This window comes from Pteropus vampyrus, unplaced genomic scaffold, assembly GCF_000151845.1.
Source record: "Pteropus vampyrus isolate Shadow unplaced genomic scaffold, Pvam_2.0 Scaffold79, whole genome shotgun sequence".
Taxonomy (NCBI): Eukaryota; Metazoa; Chordata; class Mammalia; order Chiroptera; family Pteropodidae; genus Pteropus; species Pteropus vampyrus.
Genome location: NW_011888860.1, coordinates 383,692 through 410,309, shown reverse-complemented (window position 1 = coordinate 410,309; position 26,618 = coordinate 383,692). Strand labels below are relative to the sequence as shown.

Here is a 26,618-nt window from a genome sequence, read left to right as displayed (position 1 = left end):
CTTATTGTTTCTAGTAGTGTTCTTGTGGAGTCTTTAGGGTTTTCTATATAGAGAATCATGTCATCTGCAAATAGTGACAGTTTGACTTCTTTGTTTCCTATTTAAATGCTTTTTATATCTTTCTCTTGTCTGATTGCACTTGCTAGGACCGCCAATGTTATACTGAATAACAGTGGTGATAGTGGACAGCCTTGCCTTGTTCCTAATCTTTGAGGGTTGGGTTTTGTTTTTCACCATAAAGTATAATGTTGGCTGAGGGTTTGTCATATGTGACCTTTATTATGTTAAGGTACTTTCCTTCTATACGATTTTGTTAAGTGTTTTGATCATAAATGGCTGCTGTATCTTGATATGATTTTTGTTTTTTAATTCATATGGTGTATCACATTAATTGATTTGCATATGTTGAACCATCCCTGTGCCCCTGGGATGAAGCCCACTTGATCATGATGTATAATTCTTTTTAATATGTTGCTGTATTCGGATCGCTAGTATCTTATTTAGGATTTTTGTATCTGTGTTCATGAGAGATATTGGTGTGTAGTTTTCTTTTTTTGTGTTATCTTTACCAGGTTCTGGTATCAGGGTAATATTGGCCTCATATGATGAGTTGGAAAGTATTGCCTCCTCTTCAATTTTTTGGAAGAGTTTGAGGAGAATAGGTATTAAATATTTGAATGTTTGTTAGAATTCACTGGTGAAGCCATCAGGTCCTGGACTTTTACTTATGGGTAGGTTTTTGATGATTGTTTCAATTTCTATACTGCTGATCGGTCTATTTAGATTTCCCAGTTCTTCTTGATTCAGTCTAAGTACTGGTCCATTTCTTCTAGGTTATTAAATTTGGTGTCATGTACTTTTTCATAGTATTTTTATATGATCTTTTGTATTTCTGAGATATCAGTCGTAATTTCCCCTCTATCATCCCTGATTTTATTTGTGTATTTTCTCTTTTTTCTTTAGTGGGTCTAGCCAGGGGTTTGTCAATGTTATTAACCTTCTCAAAGAACCAGCTCTTCGTTGCATTTATTTTTTCTGTTGATTTTATTGTTTTCAATTTCACTTATTTCTGCTCTAATTTTGATTATTTCTTTCCTTCTACTGACTTTAGGCTTCATTTGTTCTTCCTTTTCTAGTTTTTTAAGATGAAGCGTTAGGTTGTTTATTTGGGCTCATTCTTGTTTTTGGAGATAGGCCAGTAATGATACGAACTTTCCTCTTATGACCGCTTTTGCCGTGTCCGAAAAGTTTTGATATGTTATACTATCATCATCATTCGTTTCTATGTATCTGTTCATCTCTCTTTTTATTTCTTCCCTGACCCAGTTATTCTTCAGTAGCATGTTGTTTAATCTCCATGTATCTGTGGTTCTTCTTGCTTTCTTTTTGCAGTTGATCTATAGTTTCAAAGCATTATGATCAGAGAATCTGGTTGGTATGATTTCAACCCTCTTATATTTGTTGAGGCTATCTCTGTGTCCCAGTATGTGGTTGATTCTTGAGACTGTTTCATGTGCACTAGAGAAGAATGTATAAGCAGCTGTTTTCGAACGGAAGGCTCTGTAAACGTCAGTTTTGTCCAGTTTGGTCTAATGTGTCATTTAAGGGTGTTATTTCCTTATTGATTTTCTGTTTGGATGATCTGTCCATATCTGACAGTGGGATATTTAGGTCCACTACTACGATAGTGTTTTGGTCAGTTTTTCCCTTTAGTTCTGTTAGTAATTGCTTTACATATTTTGGGGCTCCCTAATTTTGAGCTTAGATGTTAATAAGTGTTATGTCTTCTTGGTGCATGATTCCCTTTATTAGGAAGTGTCCGTCAGTATCTTTCTTTACCTTTTTTATCTTGAAGTCTATTTTGTCCGATATTAGTACCGTTACTCCTGCTTTTCTCTGAATGTCATTTGCTTGGAATATCATTTTCCACCCTTTCACTTTGAGTCTATATTTGTCTTTGGAGCTGAGATGTGACTCCTGGAGGCAGCATACGGTTGGGTTTTGTTTTTTTGAACCAATCTGCTACTCTGTGCCTTTTTATTGGTGAGTTCAGTCCATTTACATTAGGGGTGATTATTGAAATATGAGGTCTTTTTATAGCCATTTTATCTTTTGCTTTCTGGTAGCTTGGTGTTTCCATTGCTTCCTTGTCCTTGTGTTTCTGTTTTCTTTATTTTGGTTGGCTTTTGTGGGTTTTGCCTTTGGTTCTTTTTGTTTTATGTTATATACTTCAGTTCTGAACTTTGGCGTGTGGTTACCATAATGACTATGTAAAGGTTATTTATATACAGTCATCCATTTTCTTCTGTACGTGCCTTATCTCCATTCCCATTTGCGAATTTCGATCTTTGAATCCTCCCCTTTTTAGTCATTGTTATCACAAGTTTTCTCTATATATGCTAAATGTTCATAACTATCTTGCTATAGCAATTTTCTTATTATTATTTAAGCTTATAATGCCTTGCTCTTAGTAAGGGTTGCCCTCCTCTGCTTCTATTTGCCCAATTGTCACTTTACTTGTAATTATGGTTTTTTTTTTTTTTTCATTTTGTTTTGGGTGAGCTAAGCCCTTTTAGTATTTCCTGTAGTGCAGGCCTCGTAGTGGAGAATTCCCTCAATTTTTATATGTTTGAGGAAGTCTTAATTTTTCCTTCATATCTAAAGGAGGGCTTAGCTGGATACATTATTCTAGGCTGGTAGTTCCTTTCACTTAATAGTTTAAATATTTGATTCCATTTCTTTCTGGCTTGTAAGGTTTGTGCTGATAAGTCTGATGATAATCTAATGGGTTTTCCTTTATAAATTAGCATTTTTTTCTCCCTGGCTGCCCTGAGAATTCTGTCTTTGTCGTTGATTTTTGATAATTTTAACACAGTGTGTCTTGGTGAAGGCCTTTTTGGTTTGAGATAACTGGGTGTTCTGTTGACTTCTTGAATTCTAAGCTCCAGCTCATTCGTTAGAATTGGGGAATTTTTGTCTGCTATTTGTCTGAAAATGCTTTGTGGTCCTTGTTCCTTTTCCTCGCCTTTGATAATACTCATTATCCTTATGTTTCCTCTCCTGATGGTATCAGCTAGTTCTTGATTTTCTCTTTCATTATTTTTCATTCTTTGGGTTCTCTCTGATTCCTTCTGATTTATTTCTAGATTTTTGTCTTCAATATCACTGATCCTTTCCTCTATTTGGTCGACTGTATTTCCCAAGGTTACTATTTAATTTTTCATCTCTTGCAGTGTTTTCTTCATCTCCAGAAGTTCTATATGGTTCTTTTTGAGAGTTTCATTCTCCTTGCTCTGCTCATCTAGTTGTTTTTTCATTTCCTGAAATTGTCGATATGTCTCGTTTGGGAATTCACTGAGTTTTTTCAGAAGTATCATCCTGAATTCTCTGTGATTTACATTGCATATTTCTATGTCTGTAAGCTTATTTTCTGGAGATTTTTCTTTTTCTTTCTGAGATGCTTTGTCACCTTGGTTGTTCGTGGTGTTAAATGGACTCTTTCTCTGCCTGGGCATTAATGGAAATGTATTCTGCTTTTTTATGTGAAAGAAGATTTATTATGTAAAGGTCTGTCTCCTTGGATGCTACAAAGAAGGTGCTTTTCTTTTGGTTTCCAGTAGGTGGCATCTAAGCCTCTTGGATCCCTGCTTTATATAAAGCCTTAAAAATGTCTTTTTATTTTCTGATAGATATTTCATCACGCTCACTACCCTCAATTTCAGTCCCTGTCAGTGTTAGCAACAGTTTCGGTAGCATTTGCTCAGATTCTCTTGGAGGTCCCCAGTGTTCTGTCTCAGAGGGTATGGGAGGAGTCCCCCTCTGGACTGGGGGTTGGGGGCTGCGTCTCAGCCTCGGTTTTGCAACCGTGGCCAGTAAAAATCAACTTATTTTTCTGCTGTCCCACTTCTCTGCCTTCTGCCGTGGTGACTGGGTCCTGCTGCCAGCTAAGAGGAGCCCACAGCTTTACCAGGCAGGGATGCTCAGGGAACTTGCCGCTTTTTCTCCCCTCCCCCTTCTCCTTCAGATAGCTTTGGGGAATATGAGAGACAGCTTCTTTGTTTCTCCTGGTCCACTGCCTGACATTTGGAGTTCTGACCTGCGATAGGTCTCATACGCAGATCCCATGCTCAGACGTGCTAGTGTGCAGTTTGGGTATTTTATGTTGAATTTTAGATATTCAGCTTATTGTTGTTTCAAGAGGAGAGAGCCTGGCATGTTTCCACTCTGCCATGTTTCCACAGTCCTTTTGTACTTTTGAACTTTGTATTGTATATACATATTACTTATTGGGAAAAAATAAACTTATAATCTATGCTAATTAAGAGATGCATTAAGTCTGTTTTGTGACTAAGAATCTAATTGTCTTTATTTTCTGTAGAATGTGTATTTTTTTACATTGTTATTAACTATGCTGTACATTATATCTCTGTGACTTTTTCATTTTATAACTGGAAGTTCGTACCTTTTGTCCCCCTTCACCCATTTTGCATACCCCTGACCTCCCCGCCTCCAGCAACCGTCAATCCGTTCTCTATATCTATGAGCTCATGTTTTTGTTTTGTGATTCCACATGTAAGTGAGATCATACAGTATTTATTTTTTCTGTGTGTCTTATTTCACTTAGCATAATACCCTCAAAATCAGTCTGTGTTGTTACAGATGGCAAGATTCATTCTTTTTCATGGCTGAATAATATTCCATTTTGTATATATACCACATCTTCTTTATCCATTCATCCATAGATGGACACCTAGGTTGTTTCCATTTTTCAGTTATTGTGAATAATGCTACAGTGAACATGGGGGGGCGGTTCAGATATTTTTTGATTTAATATTTTTGTTTTCAGATAAATATTCAGATGTAGAATTACTGAATCTTATTGGTAGCTCTATTTTTAGTAATCTCCATACTGTTTTCCATAGTATCTGCACCAATTTACAATACCACCAACAGTGCATAAGGGTTTCCTTTTCTTCACATCCTCACCAGCACTTATTGTTTGTTGTCTTTTTAATAATATCCATAGAATGTATAATTTTAAGAGGTTTTGGATTGATTCAAATTCAGAAAGCATTAACATACAGCATATTTTTACATTTATTAAGAGCTGTTTTCCCATTCTAATTCAGTAGGATTGCTATTAAGGGATTGCAAGCTGGGTCATCTTAGAAAACAATTTGCAAAATGATTTGTTTAGTTGTTAATTCCAATAATTGTTTAGATGAGGTCATAATTAGTGTGGCATAGTAATAATATCTAATGTTTCTTGGATTGTTACTGCAGTTCACATTCATTATCTATTTTCATCCTCACTAATATTCTGATTTAGGTAGTATTATCCTCACCTTAACAGATGAAGAAACTAAAGCTTAGAGGTGTTAAACTTACCCAAGGTCTTGAAATTCTAGAAAGTTGCACAACCAGACTTTAAAGCAAGATCTGGCTTTCTGAAGAGCTCATACTTAACTAGCTAAGCAAAGCACTGTACTCTGTAGTTGCTTCCCCAAACAATTGCAGGTTATGAGAGAGGTGTTATAATAAAGTAATGAGGCTGAACTGAAAAGTTGCATGCTCCTTTTTGTCTTTACTACGTAGTCATCTCTATTTTAAGATTTTTTTTTTTTTTTTTTTAGGCGAGGCAACCCTTGGTTGACCTCACAGATTGCAAGGAACTTGTCAGCTTACAGTCCCTTATTTTTTTATTTTTTACGCCTACAGCACCTGATCTTCCTAGGTGGTCTTCCATCCAAGTACTAACCAGGCCTGACCCTGCTTAGCTTCCGAGATCAGACGGGATCGGGCATGTTCAGGGTAGCATGGCTGTAGACTCTATTTTAAGATTTATGAGATTGTTTTTTTCTTAATATGATAAAAGTCCTCAGCAAAGGACTTTTTATAATATTCATGATATGTATGTTTATTGATAGGTTTTTTTCTTTTTAAAATTCATAAGCACATGATTCCAAAATTAGTTTATATAAAAAGATAGCCATTGGAAACTCTAATTCTCATCTTTGTCAGAGCCTACTTGACTCCTCTATCCCACCCTCCACCCTGTGGTATCCATTTTTATTAGTTCTTATTTATCCAACCATTGTTTATACAGAGGTAATCAAAAAGGAAAACAAAATATGTTCTTCTCTTTTATAGGTGTATTTTCTACAAATAGGATGTTTTATTTCCTCCATCTGCTTCAGTTTTCAATTAGAAAAAATAAAATCTTATTAACAAATTCAGTTCCTTTCTAGTAGTTCTCCTTTACAGTATAGTGCTTTTCCTTTGGGAAGTCTAATATATGGCAGCAGGAGTTTCACAGGTGATTTTTTAAAAAATTCCTTAATCTAATTAGGTGAACTGCAGTAGATCACAGTATATTTGAAAATTATTGAGTAGGAAAAAATCCCTTCAAACTGAACAGCCCCTCAGTGTGTTCTGTGTTTATATATGATTTTGAAGGTATGATATACACTGTAGTAGCATTCTTTAAAAAACAAAGCATGATCTTTCTAGTAAATAGTATTCATTTTTGGTTAAGTCTAATGGCTAACTTTCCTTTCTTTTTATTCATTGTAGTTAAGGCAGTCCCAGTCCTACTGCACAGACACAGAATGTCTTCAGGAGTGTAAGTAATGGTGGGACAGGAGGAGGCTTGGCATTGGGGGCAGAATTAGAGGTCACATAACTGTGAATATTTATCAGATATTCTCATAGTCTGCTCTTTAAGGAATTGTTTCTCGGTAATGTATTTCCTACTAAATATTTAATTTTTTATCTTAAAAAATAGTGGAGTTTTTTTGGCTTCAAAAACAAACTCTGTTCATTGAAGAAAATTATAAAAATAACAGAGAAGAAAAAAAGAAAAGGAAAAACTTCCAGAATGCTAAAAGATAACCACTGTTGACAAACTTGATATAAACCCTTCTAGACCTTTTTCTTGGCAAATATATGTGTAACAGGGCACCTTTTGCTGGTTGAACTGGAACATTGAGGCTGCTAGTACCAATTCCATACTCTTTTCTTAGCATCTATTTTCATCCATTGCTAGCTTTGAGAACTGAGTAAAGAGAGGCCGTTCTTTCCCAAGGTTTGAAAACTTTGGGAGCCTGTGAAGTCATTCCTTTGGTTCTGACATTAGCATTCTCAAAAGGGCATGGGCAGTGGAGAGGTTTCTCTCCATGTGGCTTTATGTGCAGTAGTGATAGTAAAGTGAGAATTAGAGCAGGAAGATGCATCCTACATGGTGACTGTAGCTGACAGACTTGATGGCCATTATGTGAGGCATCTTTTTTCAGTACAGAAATAACTGGAAGGGTACATTAAAGGGAACTAATAACTAACATTTAAGCCTGTCATATTAATTTGACTATTAAGGATGGAAGTAAGACATTCACAGGATGGTGAAGCCTGGCACAATTAGATTTCATATACATTTATAAAAATGGGATTACTTTGTATGTATTGTTTTTCACTACTATATTATGATATATCGGTATATATTTATCTTAAAAATATATACTGACTAAATAATATTCTATTATGGGGATATACCAGTTTTTAAATGAAGCCCTTTTATTGGAATCTTAGGGTGATGATATATTTTTTATTATTGTCACTGTTAGGGCCAATCAGAGTTCAGTGTCGCCCCAACTGCAGAAGGGAGGGAGAGGGATAAAGATGGTGCAGAATTGTAGTTAGCATTTTCCCTTACATTTTCTCTCTGTTCTTCCTTAAATGACTTACAGGTCATTGAGATTTAATAGTTTTATTAAAGATATACTTTAGAAAGACAAAGAATACCCCAAAGAGGCACATGGTCCCAGCGCTGCAACCAACACAAAAAGGCCACAAAAAAGAGAACCTAGAAGGGGGAAAAGAGACCAAGAGTGGGAATGTCTGCCTTATATTTGGGCTATAATGGGTGGTTCCAAAGGCATTCCTAGGTGATTGGCAAATGAGGTCGTTTTGGTTGACATCTGGCTGTTATATAATTCTTTGGCTAGTGCGCATGTGCATACCTAGAATTCTACTACCATTGGGGTGTTCTTTGGGCAGTCTCTAGGCTGGGCCCCTATTCCTTTGTTCACCCAGTTACTCATGTCTGACTAGCTACCTAACATTATTATAAGCAATATTTAAACATTCTTGTATGTACATTTTAAAGCTCTTGACATAGTGATAAATTGCTTTTATTAATAGGCTAGTTGCTTTTTTTTTTTTGAAATCTTATTTATTTAACCAGGATGTCTGGCATTTTTTCAGCAATTAACACATGTGCAAGATGCTGATATACAAAATCTATACCCCTCTCAGTGTTCCCCCAAAGTAACTAGCATTTTCTTTTCACAGAAGAAGTAGCTGGGGTTGAGCGAGGACACGGGGGCAGGGAGGGGGGCTCACCCAGGATTACCACTGCCCCCGCCATTTGTGGAAGCCCCGGGGTGGAAATTCTGAGTTCTCACAGCCTATCTGGAGTATAATGACAACAAACAGGGTCACAACTTAGGCTAATTGCTTTTACTTAACATCTCTGAAGCTGAGTTCCACATTGTTACATATTTGAAATTAAAACAAAACATAAGTACCATTATAAAGAGGCTTGTTATTACATTATTGTTGTTACTGCTGTGTGAACTGGGTGTCCCTTCAAATTCTGTAAATATTAACAACTTTGAGAAATAGGAGCTGGTACAGTGCTTTGCCCAAAGTAGAAATTTTGTCAAAACGTCCATTGGTGCAACAGGGCAATTATGCTTCTGGACCAGAAGGTAATGTTAATGTGCAGATGTTGTGTTAGGTTGTTAAGATGATGGGCGGTGGTTCCCCCACTTCACATTTCCTTATGTTGCTTCTTCAGTAGCATTCATTAATCTACAATGTGCCCTCTGATAAGCAACTTAAATTTTTGCCTCAGCCGGTAAAGCTAAAACTTATTCTTACTAGTGAAAATAATTTTACTGAATTCCTTACAGGAAAACTAGTGTTTATTACATTTGTGATATTTGTGACCCTTGAGGCAGCCCCACCTGTAAACTAAATAGACTCTTATTTCTGGGTGAAATTTCACTTCCTTAATCTAAAGGCAAACTCTAGACCTTGAATATTAATTTAGTCATATTGACCAGTTTTTTTCCCCCCCAATTCTTTTAACATTTGTCGGAAATCCTTTTTGAGAGCCATATTTTTAAATGATTTAAGCAGTTGTTTCCTCTGGGTAATAGAATCACCTTTTCTGTGTATTCTGAATTTTTTCCAGTGAGCTCAGGCTATTTTCATAAAATATAAATCAGGGGTTCCCACTGCCCCCTTCTCAGGTTCATTAATTTGCTAAAGTGGCTCAGGAAAACAATTAACTTACTGTCACTGGTTTATTGAAGATACAACTCAGGAGCAACCAAATGGAAAAGATGCATAGGGCAAGGTGTGGGAAGAAGGGATGTAGAGCTTCACTGTCTTTTCTTGGGATGTCACCCTCCCAGCACATCAGTGTATTCACCAGTTAGGAACTCTCTGAGCCCCATTGTTTAGGGTTTTTATAGAGGTTCCGTTCTATAGTCATGAATGATTAAATCATTGGTCATTGGTGATTAACTGGATCTCCAGCCTCTCCTCTCTCTAGAGGTGAGGGAGGGGAGCTGAACATTCCAATCCTCTAATAACACTGGTTGTTAAGCTCTGGGAACCCATCCATCCCCACCCTGAAGCTTTGTAGGGGCTCACCAAGAGTCACATCATTAGCATAAACTCAGGCATGGTTGAAAGGAATTTCTTATGAATAACAAAAGATGTTCCCATCATCCCTATCACTCAGGAAATTCCAAGGGCTTTAGGAGCTCTGTTCTAGGAACCAGGGTGAAAAAACAAATGTATATTTCTTATATCACAATTTCTCATTACCCATTGGGCCTGCCATGGTGTGTTGCATATATTTGAGATGATTTAATTGAATAGGAAGCTCATTACTTATGCAGTTGCAGAATTTAATTGCAGTCTGTTAACAGATCTAGTTGTTGCATGATTCTTTACATTGGGCTAAATTTTACTTCATTATGATGTCCACCCACAGTTTTGCTCTCTACAACAATATAGAATAAGTCTGCTCACTCTTCTGAAAGACTGACTGTCTTTCAGATGAAGAGTTGTATGGAAACCAGCTCAATCACTAACTTACTTTTGAAGTAAACGGTAGCTGTACTGATAGCAGTTAATTACTGTATATAATCCCAAAATTATAGGCTTACAGCCTGTTGGTACATTGTCCACTTTCTATTTCTACTTTTCCCACGGGAAACCTGTGAAAGCATTTGGAAATAATCCCTCTAGATCTGGCAGCTCATAGAGCCTCCCTTTCTACTCTTTCATCTTCCTTTGTCTAGCTAAGCTAGTAGCTTCATAGGGAATGTTCTTTTTGGCATCTTATTTATAATACTCATGTTTGCTTAAAACCAAAGACTTAACCCTTAAGCGAAACAGAACACTGTATTTTGGTATATAAAGCCTTTTTATATTTTTATAATTTGACATCTTTCCAGACCATAAAGTAAAAACTATTTACCCTGTTAAGGCAAATAATTTCCAGGAAGTGAGAGAACAGATTTTATATCCTCAATGTGATTGAGTGCACCTTAATATTTATATGTACATAAAGGTTATCACAAAAAAGCCCACAGTGGCCTGATCATTTAAAGGCCCATTTACCTCTCCATACTGACCTTAAAATAGCTGCTCCTGATATTTGTTTATATCAGCTATATGCAGTGTCAGGAAGTTTGAGTAGCATACCTATTCTGAGACTTCATGAAGAAGTGGATCTTGTCATTAGGGACTGTGTATAATCACAGAAAGCCTACAGTGATTTTATTCAACCAGGGTCATTCATTTCTGTTCCTGAATATTTCAAGAAGTCTAAATCAATTCAAATACCAAGATATTTTAAGGCTACTTTTTAGTTTAATTGAATATATTTAATTTTAGATATGATTCAAAAATAAAGAAGTTAATTAGTATACAGTGAAAAGTTGTTTTCCTACTCATTCTCTCATCTGCTCAGGTTCTATCTCTAGGTGTTATTAGTCTTCTGTGTTTCTTCCCAGAATTTCATATGCATGTACAAGCAAAATATGTAATTTGCCCCCTAATTTTGGACACACTATTTTTCACTGCTCATTTTTTCCCCTGTCAAATAGCATTTCTCATGGATACTTCCTTCAGTTTCTTTTACAGTTTCATAGTATTCCATTGTGTAGACATACGATAATTTATGAATCAAACATACTTTTCTGACATTTAGGTTTGTTTCAGTTTTTTGTTAATAATCTTGCATAATATGCCCACGTGAAGGTATATCCTAGAGCCAGTGTTAATTTTTTGAGACCTCTACAGATGAAAAACATTGACTGTGATCAAGAGGTTTGACTTTAATTGGTCCATCTATTATCCTTTATTCTGAGATGAGCCTTCAGTTAATGGAGAAAAAGAAAAATGATCTTATTAAATCTTGAAGGTCAAAAAAACTATATCCATTTAGCCTTTTAAGTAGAGAAATTCTACTGCCTACTTACTACCCTTCAGAAATTTGGAGGCATCCTTAACTTTTTTTTCTTCCTCCTCTTACCACCTGTCCAGTCAGTCTAGTCACCAAGCGATGTGCTTCTTCCATACTAGGACTATTTGTTTTTGACCCTTTTCCATTCCTACTTCATTATCTTATCCGATTTAGTTATTCCCAATAGGATATATCTGCCTTTAGTCTTTTCTGTGCTCAAGTTCAGGGGTCCCCAAACCTGTGCTACTAACCAGTACTGGTTTGTGGCCTGTTAGGAAGTGGGCTGCACAGCAGGAGGTGAGTGGTGGGCCAGCAAGCGAAGCTTCATCTATATTTGCAGCCGTTCTCTAGCGCTAGCATCACTACCTCAGCTTCACCTCAGATTTTTAGACATTAGGTTCTCATAATGCAATGGTCCCTGGTGCGAAAAAGGTTGAGGACTGCTGCTAGTTGACCCTAATACTGGTAATGGCTAGTATTTATTGAATACCTGCTGTATACCAGCCACTGTGCTAAGTGCTTTTCATGTACTGACCATTTCAGTCCTCACAACTACTCTATGAGATGATGGTAATGTTTCTATTTCATAGGTAAAGAAACAGGCATGGAGTTTATATAGCTAAGAGACAGTCCCAGTTCTTAAAAAGTTAATGACCTAATTAGGAGAAATAGGAAGCCATTTCTTCAAACTAAAAATGTGACACTAGTCCAGAGAAGAAAGGAAAGAGTGGGCAGAGGAAAAAGAGGTTTTTACATAAGAGAGAGGAGTATAGGATATAGGTGAATAAATGGAGGTTAGGTATAAGAACACACCAGAAAGAGAGAAATAAAGAGTACCCTAGGAGTGAATTTGCAAAGTTGGCAAATACTCTCAGCCAAACTAGTACTGATATATTTAAGCTTTTAAAATAATGCTGGTTCCTGACTCCATTCCTGAGCTGCTCCTAGATTAGATGGTGTGAGACAGGGTCTTGGAATCTATTGTGTTGATATTGTTACAAGCTATTCTGATGCACAGGAAGGCCAGGAACCACTGGTTAAAGAAAGAGTTAATATAGGCCATTATATGAGGAAATGCCAAGCTGAAAGAGTTCATAGTTAAAGCAGTAGGCAGTAAAGAGTGAGTCACTGGGTTGGTCAGCAGAAATATGTTAAGAGCAAGTGTCTTAAGCAGACTTTTCTGGCAGCAAAATGCAAGAAGGAAAGGCTGCAAAAGGAACCAAGCTAGAAGACAGTTACAGAGAACTAAGGGTCATAATATCACTATGAGACTCTTAAAAAGGAGTGGGCATTTTGTCAGAGCTGCTTTGTTCAGAAATATGAATTAGGAAATTTATGATCTGAGAGTTAACTCTCGGAAGCTTCAGAATTTTTTACTTGGAAAGAGTAGCAAAAAGTAAGGGACCCATTTTCCAAGTTGAATAACATATGAGTTTACATCGGAGTTACATTTCTGGTCTATGCAATCAATCTCGTATTTTATTTCTGAGAGAGAGAGGGATACTGTAAGAGGTGATAATGTATAGAAGGCAGTTATCTTTTTTGACTAACTTTAAATAATCTAGTTTTACCTAACAGTTAGTTAGCTTATTTATGAATAAGCTCATTTATATAAAACCCTTTTTAAATATTTTCCAATTTTACTACCTACAGGACTAATACTTTTTAGGGGTCTGCCTCACTATGTGATAGTTTCAGAGACTATGACATAGCAAAGAGGTCAAGAGCACAGGTTCTTTAGTGAGACTCTATATTTAAATCCCAGCTTTGCCACATACTACCTGTATGATATTGGGATTTAACCCACCTTTCTCCCAGTTTCCTCATCTATAAAATGAAGATATGGTAGTACCTACCATAAAATAAGATTGTTAAAAAGATCAAGAGAGATAAACCCTGGTAAAGAGTAACTACTGAAATTCTAGCTATTATTTAGTAATAAAAATAGATAGTATTTGATTAAAAAAAAATCACTCTTGGAGCAGTGTAGAGGACAGAATTACAGGAGGCAAGAATAGATGTGGGGAGATCATCATCTCAGTAGACCAGACAAGAAATGATGGTAGTTTGAGCAAGTGTGGGAGTGGAGCTAGAAGGAGACAGATCTGAGTGATTATTTAGGAAATAAAATTGACAGAAACGTCATAATGGGTTAAATAGAGATGGGTCATTGAGAGAGAACAAAAGGTGTTTTTATAGGTTTCTGGCTAAGGCAGCTGGATGAATAGAGACCCAATTTGGTGGAGCTTGGAGGATGGGGCAGGGCTAGATGCTCATGATTTTAGTTTGGGATATTGAATATGTTAAGTGCGAGATGGAATTTAGTCATCTGTGTTTTTAAGAAGCTGCTGGATGGTTCTACTGTATACCAGTTTAAGAACTGTTGATGTGAAGATAAAAAAAAAAAAAACTGTTGACGTAGATAGTTGGAGATTTGAGTCTGAAGTTCAGAGAGGAAGGACTGGGTATAAATTTAGGTGTGGTTTGCATATTGAAGGTAAATAAAGATACAAGTGAGGATGATAGTGTATAGAGCAAGAAGAGATAGAACCTAAAATTGACCATGATGAGTTCTAAAATTTAAAAGCCAGAAAGAGGGAAATGAACATGCAAAAGAGTCGCTAAGTGGTAGAAAGAAAATCAGGCAGTGGTAATGCACAGAAGACGAAGAAGGTGTTTTTATTAAAAGGGAGAGAGTGGTCATGGAAAATGAGAACTGAAATTACCCATTAGGATTAGCAGCGTGGAGGTGTTAAAAGTGACCTTTTGAAGAGCTTTTGAATGATAATGGAGGTAGATACCAACTAGAGGAGGGAATGAGAGGTAGTAAAATATAGGCACCTCTCAAGATGTCAGTTTTGATAGCTGGACAGGGAAAGGGATTGAAGGAGGAATTTTTTTTTTTCCAAAGAAGAGATAAACTTGATCATGTTTAAGTGATTATGGGTTGGCTGCAGTGGAGAAGGGGGTGTTGAATATACAAGAGAGGGGATAGTAGATAGATCACTGCGAGAGCAATGGAATCCAAAGCACAAGTGAAGAAATTGGTCTTAGTTATGAAGGGAGTAATGTTTAATATAATAAGAGGGAACAAGGAAAAGAATGGATATAGATATAGAGGAAAAAAGCTTCTGATGCATTGTGTGATGAGTAATGCAATTTCGGTGACTCTTTAAGTACTGTGTTAGTTGTTTCTGGGGAAGTGATTGGAACAGAGGCTTCATTTCTATCCAGCCTGTTCTTGGGCTAGCTCAGCTCTTTGCTGGACTTTTTCCCCTTTGGTCACTAATCCTTTGGCCTTAGCAATGCACCCATCCCTTCCCTTTCTTGGGAGTGAGCTCTGGGACCATGGACCCCAGTGCAATACATCAGCTTAGTTTGAACATCTTGTCTGGATTTCTTTCACTTTTTCCTGAGGCAAGGAGAACTAAAACCAAACTTGTTGACAGGCTATTTTGGTAACTAAAGATACTGTGTTTTTCTTTAGAAATCCAATCTTCTATAATTTTTATTTCTGACAATTGAGTTCTTTAATATACTTCAATAAAAAAATCTGTTTCATCTATTAGAAATTTTTTAAGCTCATACTATGGGCCAGGCACTATAATAGGTACTTGTTATTCTGAATTAAATAAGATATGGCTGCCTCAAGGAGCTGGGAAAGACTGATGCTTACACACACACACCCTGACTTATTTCTCTTATAAATGCATACATTTTAAAATATCTAAACCCGAATCCAACTTCTTTTTGCAAAAAAAGGTCAATTTAATATCTCTTTGAGAATATCATTAAAGAGATCTTTAATCTATACATTATACAACTCAGATGTTCCCTTTTCCTTGACCTGTTTTTTTTCTTGCCGCTTCTGTAATTAAAATGCAGAATTTCCTCCCTTACCACCACCATCCAAAGTAAAGTGTCCTTACTGTGTATCAGGTGATCTTAACCCAGGTTCTGTAGATCTCAGCACATATGTGGATTGGTGGTTTTGTGAGTCTAGGAATCTTTCACAATTGTGTGTAAAATTGTTGAATGTGTATACATGGATTCATGTGGTGGAAAGAGTCCTTATTTTTTATGAAATTCTCAAAGCATTTTATTACCCCAAAATATTAAGAAATACACTATTAAAATGTTTATTTAATAGGTTTTGGCTTTTGACTATTTTATACCATTTACTATTTAGATTTTCTCACAGGAAGAAAGGGAAAATGAAAGTGCAGTATTTCATAATCGCACTTCTTAAAATTGTTGATACAATTTTTTATATTAATACAATTTTTAAATTGTATAATCATGTTATAATCATGCTACAGTTTTTCTTGTAAATACATTTTTTGTTTGTGTTTAGTACCAGGACCCTCTGTTGATAATGGCATCAGTATTACCATGATTTTAATGGCCTGGATGGTTATTGCAGTCATCTTGTTTCTACTGAGACCTCCTAATCTAAGAGGATCCAACTTAACTGGAAAGCCAACCAGTCCTCATAACGTAAGTGTTGTGGATTAGAAACTCATTGCAGTGGGGTGATGGGTGTGGCCTTGTAAAGGGGGATGAGTTTGTCTTGACTGAAATAACTGCATTAGGAAAAGGAAGATTTAATTCGTGCAATAAATTCTTCCTGTGTAATCCCAGTAAATCTTGTAATCCCAAATGGTTTAGTCTTCATATAATTACATATAGAGAGCAGCATAGTAGCCCAAAAATAATTTAAAAATGAATTTCAATCTTAGTCATATGAGAAACATAAAAAATGATCCATTTCATGATAATTTACAGCAATATTTCTCAATTCTCAGTCCTGTACTCCCCAGTTCTATCTACTTCAAAATTGATCCTTTGCTTCTCATGCTTCCAGCTTCCTAAATTATACTAGCTGCAGTCCAAATGTTTTTCTCCCCTCTGTCCTAGCTATTAAATACAGTTGAGACACTGAGTCTATCTGGCTAAATCCTCTTTTCCTCTTGTTTTCTCATCCTATTTCTCTCAAACTCATTTTTCCAGTTTTGTATCATAGTAGATCAGCTGAGTTGACAAAAGCAGAGGTAGGAATCATTCATATTGATAAATCTTGAGAGTCATGATTATAACTATTTTTAGAATCTTCTAAATGAAAAACATGATTAAGTGACCCAATAAGGAGTTTTTAGTACTATCTCTAATAGAACCTCCATGAAAGAATTCCTTTTAATAATTTTTAGAACCAGTATGTGTGTGTGTACACACACACGCGCGTGCGCGCGCGCACACACACACACACACACACACACACACACACAATTTGATTTGGATATCTTTAAAAATATTTCTGTGACGGATTCACTTGTTGAACAAATTATCCTACTAATTTCTTTCTTCACCCTTCACTATGTGAAATTTCTAAAATAATTGCTTCTTTTCCCTAATCTTGTGTTTTTAATATAAGAAAGTTCAGTTAGACTAATTTCTCATATAAATATGAAAGCAAATGTGCAATGTTAATTGGTCGGTGTTTTGTTTTTTTTAGGATTAGAACATTTAGATATGTAGCATGCTAGCTAATTTAATTAAGAGGGCATCATTAGCACTATAAAAAAAGTCTTAAATTTATTTTTGTTTCTTTTTGGAAAGAGGGGTACCCGTAAAATATCTTGTATATTTTTTGATAAAGTGCTTTCTCAGCCTTTTTCTTACTTTCTGTGTACAGTTTTATTACTTTCATATCAAAGAGCAACTTCCTTAGTGTTTGGAGCTAAAGCAATCCAATTAAATAAGCTGACGTAGAAGCCATTAAAAAGTGACAGAAATGCAAGATTACAGTCCCCTGAACCTTAGTTCATTGTAGGCCAGCAGTTCTAGGAATAGTAGTCCCACTGCCATAAGAATATGCAAGAAGACATTGACTAATTTCAAGTAGAAAAACTGATCCCCCTCAACGAGAGCCTCATATAGCATTGTCAGAGTAAATAAATGGAATCTTTCTGAAGATTCTTACAAGTGCTGATCTTTCTCTACAGTTCAGATGCTTTCTATTCCAAGTAACAAAAATCAGCTCAACCTGGTTTAAATAAGTGCTTTATTGGTCTGTACATCAGAAAATCCAGAGATAGGGTCAGTGTTTAGAAAGCTTAACAGTGTCATCAAAGACCTCGTTTCTTTCCTCATACCATCAGCTTCCCTTCATTCCAAGGTGGGTTCCCTTTGTGGTCATTAGATGCCTGCCAGTAGCAACTGGAACCTCAGGTGTTCCCATTAGCATAGTGTAGATAGAAACAAAATTCTCTAGCTTCACTTTGATTGTACTGTATTCAATCATCACCTTAGTAAGAAGGATGAAACCACCTTTATTGGTTTAAATATCACCTGTAGAGTTGTTAGGGAGAGCAATTTCACTCATAACATACCATTGTTACACAATTTCACTTTCTTCCATACTGCAGGGAAGAATGAGACAAATGTCTGTGAATCACAGTCTCAATCTAGTGTTGCTTAATGCAAAAATATATGAAAAGCCCAAATAAGAATATGACTTGTGGTGAGAGGGTGGAGGGCATTGCTGCTCAGTTCTTACTATATGTGTTAGATTGGTTCCACTGGGATATAAGAAGTCAGTTCCATAATTTCTCTCTTTCTTATGTCAGGGACAAGATCCACCAGCCCCTCCTGTGGACTAACTTTGTGATATGGGAAGTGAAAATAATTAACACCTTGCACGACCAAATGAACGAAGATGACTAGAGTACTCTCTTAATCTCATTAGAACTGTTCTTTTCGCATCTGCAATATGGGATGGTATTGTTTTCATAAGCTTCTAGGAATTTTACTTGCAAGCTTATTTTTGCTTCCGGTGTTATCACCACTCCTATTTACAATATATTTGAGTAAGTGATTCTGTAAAAAGTTACATGAGCCCTTTAGTTATCCTAAACGTAAACATTCCACTAATTCTGTTTGTAACTGTGATCATAATTTTTATGATGATTTCTGGCCTGATTGAAGGAAATTTGAGACTTCTGCATTTAAATATTTTAAATAGTTTTGATAGATTTTAAAATTACTTTTTTCATAGGTATTTATAAAGTTATTTGGGGTTGTCAGAGATTGTATGAAAGAAAATTAGAACCACGTTCTTGGGACTGTGGCAGCCTTTGGAATATTTTACAAGTTACAGCTAAAATCTGTATTGTCCACTACAACTTGTGACTAGAAAAGGAGGAAAAAAGAAATGAAGTAATTGTTTGCTAAGTTTTTTTATTCACATAAAAATATCCTTAAAAAACTTTGAATAAACATAATTTAAATATGATGGAGGATTTACAGTCCATTATGTAACATTTGAGCCACTGTACACTAACTAGCCTTACAAGGTTCATGAAAGGAGGAACTTTTTTTTTGCATTTGTCAGATATAATCTATACATTAATAATCTCTATTTTAAAAATAGGTGCCTCTCACAAAGCTTTTCTGATCTAACACTTCCCCTGTTAAATGAAACTATCTTATAGTTGTATTGGGGGCCTCTTTGATTACTGCCATTTGATTGCTATTTACTTATTTTATTCTTTTCTTTGAAGAAAAAAATTTGAATCTTTTGTTACCCTTATGACTTTACAAATGTTTAATGAATTATTGGTTTATTCCAAGGGAAAAGGAGGAATATGAGAAACAAGGATCTTTTTCTGACCTGTATCTCATTCTTGTTGGGTAATGGGATGGACTGGGGTGGGTAGGAGCATTAATACAGGTAAAATTTTGAAATGTATAAAAAGTAAAAGGTTCCATTGTTTTGGTTAGTTTGAAAGAAAATGAATACAAATGGCATTTTTAAGAAGTCTGCATGACTTATGTGGTTATGGAATTTTTTCCTAGCAAGTGATTGCAGATGATTTATCGGGGCTAGAAGATATTTTGCATCAATGTAAGGGTTTTTTCCCCTTAGACCTGTCTAGCATTTTATTGTATCGATCTGAGAATCTGAGAAATTACTTGTATGAATTGAATAAACTTCTCTATATCATTGTACTGTTTTAATAGAGTCTCTGATACAATTGATGCCCCTAGGGTGTATTTTTCTCTTTATTATGATTACATTTTGGGCCATAAACATTGTAAGGGCTTCATTTCATTATATAATGCATTAACTGCTTGCATTCCTCCTGTGCTCTTGGCTTTGTGCTCAACTTCTTGAAATAATATAACCTACTCTTTTTTTTTTAGTATATGTGCTGCTGAAGCGAGCACATTATAACCTACTCTTAATTACTTGTGCTAATGAAGCAATGTTGTAACACAGGTAAGTCACATCTTGGATAAGTAAACACCACAGAGTTAAGGTTTTTCTTCTTGCCGTAGCCTACTGGAAGCCTTCCCAGCTGTATATTTAAAGCAGAAAGGGCATGAATGGGTTAAGATGGAGCTAACTGCCTAATGCATTCCTTTTTCTGCCCTTGCTCCCTGAAGGCTTGCACATATATCCCAACAGTTCTCTATGCTGCTCGAAAGGCAATCTCTGGCAGAGATACTGATGTATTCACTGAATCAACAGTTCATAAATAATCGAGAATTGGCTTTGGTAGAAGACATGGCTATGACATGGAAACAATGTCTACTGTTTGCTAGAGACCTAGAAATCTGGATTTTTATTCCTGGTTCTTCATTTCTGTCACATACACTTAATTGACATTACATCTAGAACATTAACCTTTTCTTATACAGCCCATCTATTTAACTAGCAACAAAAGTTTTTAGTGGAATAGTAAGTCTTGGTTTTTTGCTTGTAAAATTTCTCTGCAGTCCTGAAAAAGACAGTGTACTATAGCATATAAAGTATTACTGTTAACCTAACTAGTAATTTAGATTCTTTTTAATTCTTAAAGCTTCTACATGTAAAATGTTAACATCTTTTATTAAACAGTTTTTTATTGAGCACATTCTTATTCATTACTTGGCTTGTAAACATTCACCTGTACTATGGCAACAATCATAGCCAATCATTTGAAATAATCTGGAAAAAAGAAAGATAAGTCCTGACATTTTAATCACTTTGGACTCTTAAACATTCCACAAATGCCATTAAGAATTTATTTTGTTTTAGAGTCATTTAATGTTCTTTTATGCAAAATAATGTTTTTTTGCTTCCCATTTGGAAAAAGTTAACATTAGAACTGTGTATAGTAAAAGATTTTATTATATGTCTATCCAAGCACTGTCCTATGGTCTTGAAGTCACATTTTAAACAATTTGCAGAGATTTTCTGAAGTAACTATTAAGTTCAGCTATTTGTGGTATGTGATTTGATTTGATAATGTTTATGGAATTACCAAATTCTTATATTTTCAAAGGAACCTTGGAAATTTATCACTCTGAATGAAAGTCTGTCATTCTAAATGAGTATGCGCTAAAATTTGACCAGCTCAACTTAAGACAAAACAACTGGAAGGAGAAAGTTTACAGTTAATGGGTTAAATTTTTGTTGCATATTAGATTTAGTCAACATTATAATATCTCTAAATGAAAAATCATAAGTATTTGTTACCATGTGTGATGATTACTTTGTTAAAAGCAAAAGTGGTCATGTGATGTACTAAGTGTTAATTGCTGTTTTTAAATGTTTAAATCATGCCAAACAAATCCGTCTGTGCCACCCAGGGTTTATTGTAATCTTTTACTGAGTATTTGGATTGGGATAAAGGGCTTGTACTATGCACTTTTTATTAATGAATAAATAGAAGACATTAGTAACACTCATTGTTTTCTGTTTGGCTTTTGTGAGAAGAGAAACAAATATCTTTTGTTAGTAAAATGTTAACATCTTTTATTAAACAGTTTTTTTTGTAAGACTTTACCCCTAACTAAAGACTTTCCTGAGAGAGAACTTTCAGTTATAAGAAAAATATTTATATATTAGCAGTATGGGGCCAGTATTCAGAAGTAGGGATTCTAAGAAGCACTAGGAAATTAATTGCAACTACATTTCTTTCATAATTCTATTTTATTTCTTCCTATAATATAGGGTCAAATAGATATTTGCTTTTTGGGACTAATATCCAACAGTGTTAATTATTCGAGCAGACATATGTTACCTATAAAGAGCTATATGTGTAACTGTATTGAAAACACTCAAAAGTGAAAATTTGCTTTTGTTCTGTAACCTGGAATTGATCCATATACAAAAAATCATTAAAACCTATACATATGTAAAAATGGTAAAATTGCTCTGGCATGATTATGATGTCAGTGTGTGATACTCAAATGTTATTTCAAATAGCAACATTTGTGAAATACATAATTGCTGGAGATAGTTAATGGTTTTAATCTAAAGTTTGTCATGTGTGTATGTAAGTAGATAACTAGATCCTCAGTAAAACTAAGTTTTCATTTAATGACTCTGAATACTAGTACTCCTCCCAGAAAATGGAATTTAATAAAATAAGTTTTTTGCTTCCTGCCATTACACCTGGTTTTCTCATTCAGAATCTCAATTTCTAGAGTTGCCTCCCCCATAAATGTTTCATAAATACCATGATTATCTCTTATGCTAAGATTTTATTTTCACTTACAGTTGACATACAATATTAGTTTCAGGTATACAACATAGTGATTAGGCATTTATATAACTTAACAAAATGATCACCTTGTGCTAACATTTTGAAGAGCTGGAGTGTTCAGTGTGATCTTTTCTCATGGGGAACTTAATTTTACATATCTTTTCTCAAATGAACTATGTTGGTTCAATAAACATCTCAGCAGGTGTTTTTATTGTTTACTGCTTAACTGTTTATGCTTTAAAATGTATGCTATTCAGGAATAGATTATAGAAATTATTTTAAACATCAGATGCCAAATTAAGATGTTTATTAAAAGGGAGGTAGAAGGAGATATCTGGGAGGCAGGGAATACCTAAAGGTGAAGAACAATATGTGTAGTTTTAAGAATAAAGCAACTTTGATATAAAAAAAAATGTATTCTCTTATACAAAACTGCTTATTTCTAGGAATTTTAGGACTGAGAAAAAAACTTTAAAATCCCTGCCATGTCAGAGGCTTTACCTCTTAAATATCTGGTCCTATACTGCTTATAACTTTAGACACTCAGGCTGTATCTTGATGGTTAATGGATTTCAATTGCATTGATTCTGTTTGTTTTGAAAAACTGAGCAGAATTATTTAAAAAGCACAAATACTACATGGCAGATTCAGCATTATTGAGTAAGTCTCTTATGTTGTTTTTAAAGAAATGAATCCATCATATGGTCTCTCATTAATTCAGTAACAAAGGAAGAGGGGCTTTCAATACAAAAGGCATTTCAGACCCTAGTCTTAATGTAGCTTTCCTTGACAAATAATTAGTATATGAACATTAAACTTTGGAAGTCTGGATGTCTTAAAAGGGATCCCTTACAATTAATCATCAAGTGCAATTTTGTGGTTACAATATATAGAACATGTAAATCTAACAGGAGAGCCTACATCTCCAACAAATGGGCTAAGATTTATATCCTTGCAAGTGTTCTTAGCCTTCATTTTTACTTAACAACCTTAAAGACTACATTTTACTGTTTTGTCTCACATTGCACCTTTATCAGCATCCTTTTAACTTTCTCATTTTCACTAGCAACAGCTTATTGAAAACTTTAGCAGTCTCAAGCTTCAAGCATAATTCTGTTAGCCAAAGCTAAATCAGAAAATTTAAGGAAACCTTGGGCTAAATAAAGTAATATTGAAAACTAGTTTCTCCATTGAGGAATGGATAGAAATACAATTTTCTCTCTGCAACATCCAAGGAATTTTTTTCATTGTGTCACAATATTTTAAGAACTCAGTCACATAAATAGATGTAAACTGGCAACAGTTACTAGGTTGAGTTCCTTGTGCCCTCCCATATTAATTTCTGATGCTAATCTCTGAAAGCATTGAAGATACTCAGTGTTTTTGTTGAAGAAAGCTGACCATTTTTTTATCATTGTAATTTTCATCTAGTTCCCAAACTTCTATTTTCATTGTAGCAATTTGTGTGATAAATAAAAATATTTAGTATTGTCAATAATGTTTTAATCTTGGTAAAAAAAAAAACGTTAAAGTAGTTTTGTGTGAGCCTGAATTAATGTTAAGGCAAGCAATACAGATTTTTAGCTATTCTTACAACTAAAACATATACCAGAGGCTATTGCATATAGTGATAGCTATAGTGATTCTCAAACTTTCTAATTTGGGGACCCCAAAGAGCTTTTTTTTTTTTATATGGATTATATTTATCAATATTTACTGCATCCTCTTGAAACTTACTTGATTTTGTTAATGTCACCGCAGTAATTTTTAGTAAAAAAATTTTGCTGTATCCCAAATTTAAAACATTTAAAAGTGTTAGGTATTTTTAAATAATAAACCCAATAAACATTAATATAAAAATTTTAAATGAAAAAAATAACCATTTTCCAAAATGAAAATTTAGAAGAGTGGCACTGCCTTACATTTTGCCAATCTCTTTAATGGCTGGTTTGATAGAAGAAAGCTGGGTTATCATTTTTCTGCATTCAATGTTGCAATATCTTCCTTTCTTAAGAAACTATGTATGTCAGTTTTCATAAAAGACTAACAGTATTTTGAGCAGCCTATGCTTTGACTAGGGAGCACAAGTTATATAACCCTTAGGCAGCCCATTTAATTTGGAGCCTCAGTTTCATTGGATATGATACTACTTTGTAGCAAGCTGAAGTGAGGATCAAATGAAATGTTTGTAAAAATGCTTTGTAAAGCCCAAAATAGATGTTATGCAAAGGCCTTCACCATCCCAGCACACACACCCTCCCTTTTCAAAACTAAGTTGTACGAAAACTATGGATTTAAGACACATCCATTGAATTTTACATTGGAAGGAATTCACCCTATGAGGAATGGACAATAGCACCTTTAGGTCAGTGTTTGGAATATGAAAAACATTAAAGATTAAATATCACAGTTTCCAATCAAGATTTTTAAACCTTGGTAGGTAAACTGTAAAGCAGATAAATTTTGACTAACAGATGAATAATTCCATTGTGAGAAAGGCTAAACAGCAAACCATTAATTAGGCTAGAGGTTCTCAACTTTTATTACACATTACACTCACCTGGAGAGCTTTGAAAACCACTGCTGCCTTGGCCTCACAACTCAGAGGTTCTGGTATGGGGTTAATTGGTATGGAGTTTGGCCTAAGCATCTATAAGTGATTTCAGTAGCAGTTAAGGGTGAGAACCAGTGACCATAAAGAATGCTAAACCTTGTGTTTAGTTCTAGAGATGAAAAAACAGAAACAGAATAAAAAATAATTTTCTTCATACTAATTGATTTCTATATATGGGTAGGAGATTAACTGTGTTAAAGAAAAACAGGCCAAGGAAACAAAAACACTATTAAGGAATACAAGTGGGATTATTACTTTATAAGGAGTTGGATAACAAATTATGTTAACAGGGTAAATATTCATTACTCAACCATTAGACTTACTGGCCTTCAGAAAAATTAATTCTTGTGATGGTAAGGTCATTTGTTTTTAGTCCTTGTCCTCAGAAGTTTATATTCTATTTACAGGGTACAAATACAAAAGCTAACAAATAAGATGATTTCAGGGACTGCTAATTGCAAAGAGAAGTTAAAATACAAACAGTCGTGGTGAAAGAGCATTCTGAAGAGTGATTTGACTTGAGACCTGAATGATGCAGGTATGCAAAGATCTGGGCAGTTTTCCAAAAGAAAAGAGAAGTGCAAAGGCCCTCAGATTCAAACAGACTTGGCATTTTCAAGGGACGAGAATAAGGCCAAATGATCAGTATGAGATCAGTAGCAAGGTTTAAATCTTATAGGATCTTGGAATCCAAAATAAGGACTTTGGATTTTATTATGATTATAAAAACAAATGGAGTAGGGGTGGGGGATATATGATATGATCTAATTTATGATTTTTGATTTTTTTCAATTACAGTTGACATTCAATATTATATTATTGTTTATATTATAGTTTCGGGTGTACAGCATAGTGGTTAGACATTTATATAATTTACAAAGTACTCCCCCTGACAAGTCTAGTACCCATCTGACACCATATATAGTTATTATAGTATTATTCACTATATTCCCTATGCTGTACTTTACATACCCGTGACTATTTTGTAACTGCCAATTTTACTTAACCCCTTTCCCTTTTTACCCACCCCACAACCCACTTCTCATCTAGCAGCCATCAAAATGTTCTCTGTACCTATGAGTCTGTTTCTGTTTTGTTAGTTTATTTTGATCTTTAGATTCATATATAAGTGAGACCATATGGTATTTGTCTTTCTCTGTCGAACTTATTTCATTTAGCATAATGCCCTCTAGGTACATTTATGTTGTCGTAGATGGTAAGATTTCATTTTTTTTTATGGTCGAGTAATATTCCATTGTATATATGTACCACTTCTTTATCCAGTCGTCTTTAGATGGACACTTGGGTTGCTTCCACATCTTAGCTATTGTAAATAGCACTGCCATGCACATAGGGGTGCATATATCTTTTCGAATTTGTGTTTTGGACTTCTTTGAATAAATACTCAGAAGTAGAATTGCTAGGTAATAAGGTAGTTCTATTTTTAATTTTTTGAGGAAACTCCGTACTGTTTTTCACAGTAGCTGCACCAATTTGCAATCTCACCGACAATGCACAAGTGTTCCCTTTTCTTCACATCCTCACCAACACATGTTGGTTGTTGATTTATTGATGATAGCCATTCCGATAGGTGTGAGGTATCTCATTGTGGGTTTAATTTGCATTTCTCTGGTTAATTGTGATTTTGAGTATTTTTTCATATGTCTATTGGCCGTCTGTACATCCCATTGAGAGAAATGCCTACTCAGGTCCTCTGCCCATTTTTAAAAATTGTTTTTTTTTTTTTTTTTGATTAAATTGTCTGAGTTCTTTATAAATTTTGAATACTAACCCCTTATCAGATGTATCATTGGCGAACATCTTCTCCCAATTGGTAGGTTGTCTTTTCATTTTGTTGATGGTTTCCATTGCTGTGCAAATCTTTTGTTTGATGTAGTGCCATTTATTTGTTTTTCTTTTGTTTCCCTTG

The 26,618-nt window shown here is 35.0% G+C and overlaps 1 protein-coding gene and 1 non-coding gene across 3 annotated transcripts in view; one reads left to right on the top strand and one right to left on the bottom strand.

Annotated features, from left to right (window-relative positions):
* Window positions 1-21,730, top strand: part of SMIM14 (small integral membrane protein 14) — a 66,033-nt gene extending 44,303 nt beyond the window's left edge. For both annotated transcript variants that reach the window (XM_023532168.1, XM_011362746.2), the window contains 3 exons: window positions 6,574-6,622; window positions 15,897-16,039; window positions 18,169-21,730. In XM_023532168.1, the coding sequence (XP_023387936.1) occupies window positions 6,574-6,622; window positions 15,897-16,039; window positions 18,169-18,201 (225 nt within the window). In that variant the 3' untranslated portion in view covers window positions 18,202-21,730. The remainder of the gene's footprint in view (window positions 1-6,573; window positions 6,623-15,896; window positions 16,040-18,168) is intronic.
* On the bottom strand, window positions 5,710-5,828 carry LOC111741520. Its single transcript, XR_002781015.1, has one exon. It is a non-coding gene; the product is annotated as a 5S ribosomal RNA (ribosomal RNA).
* Window positions 21,731-26,618: the final 4,888 nt, after the last annotated feature.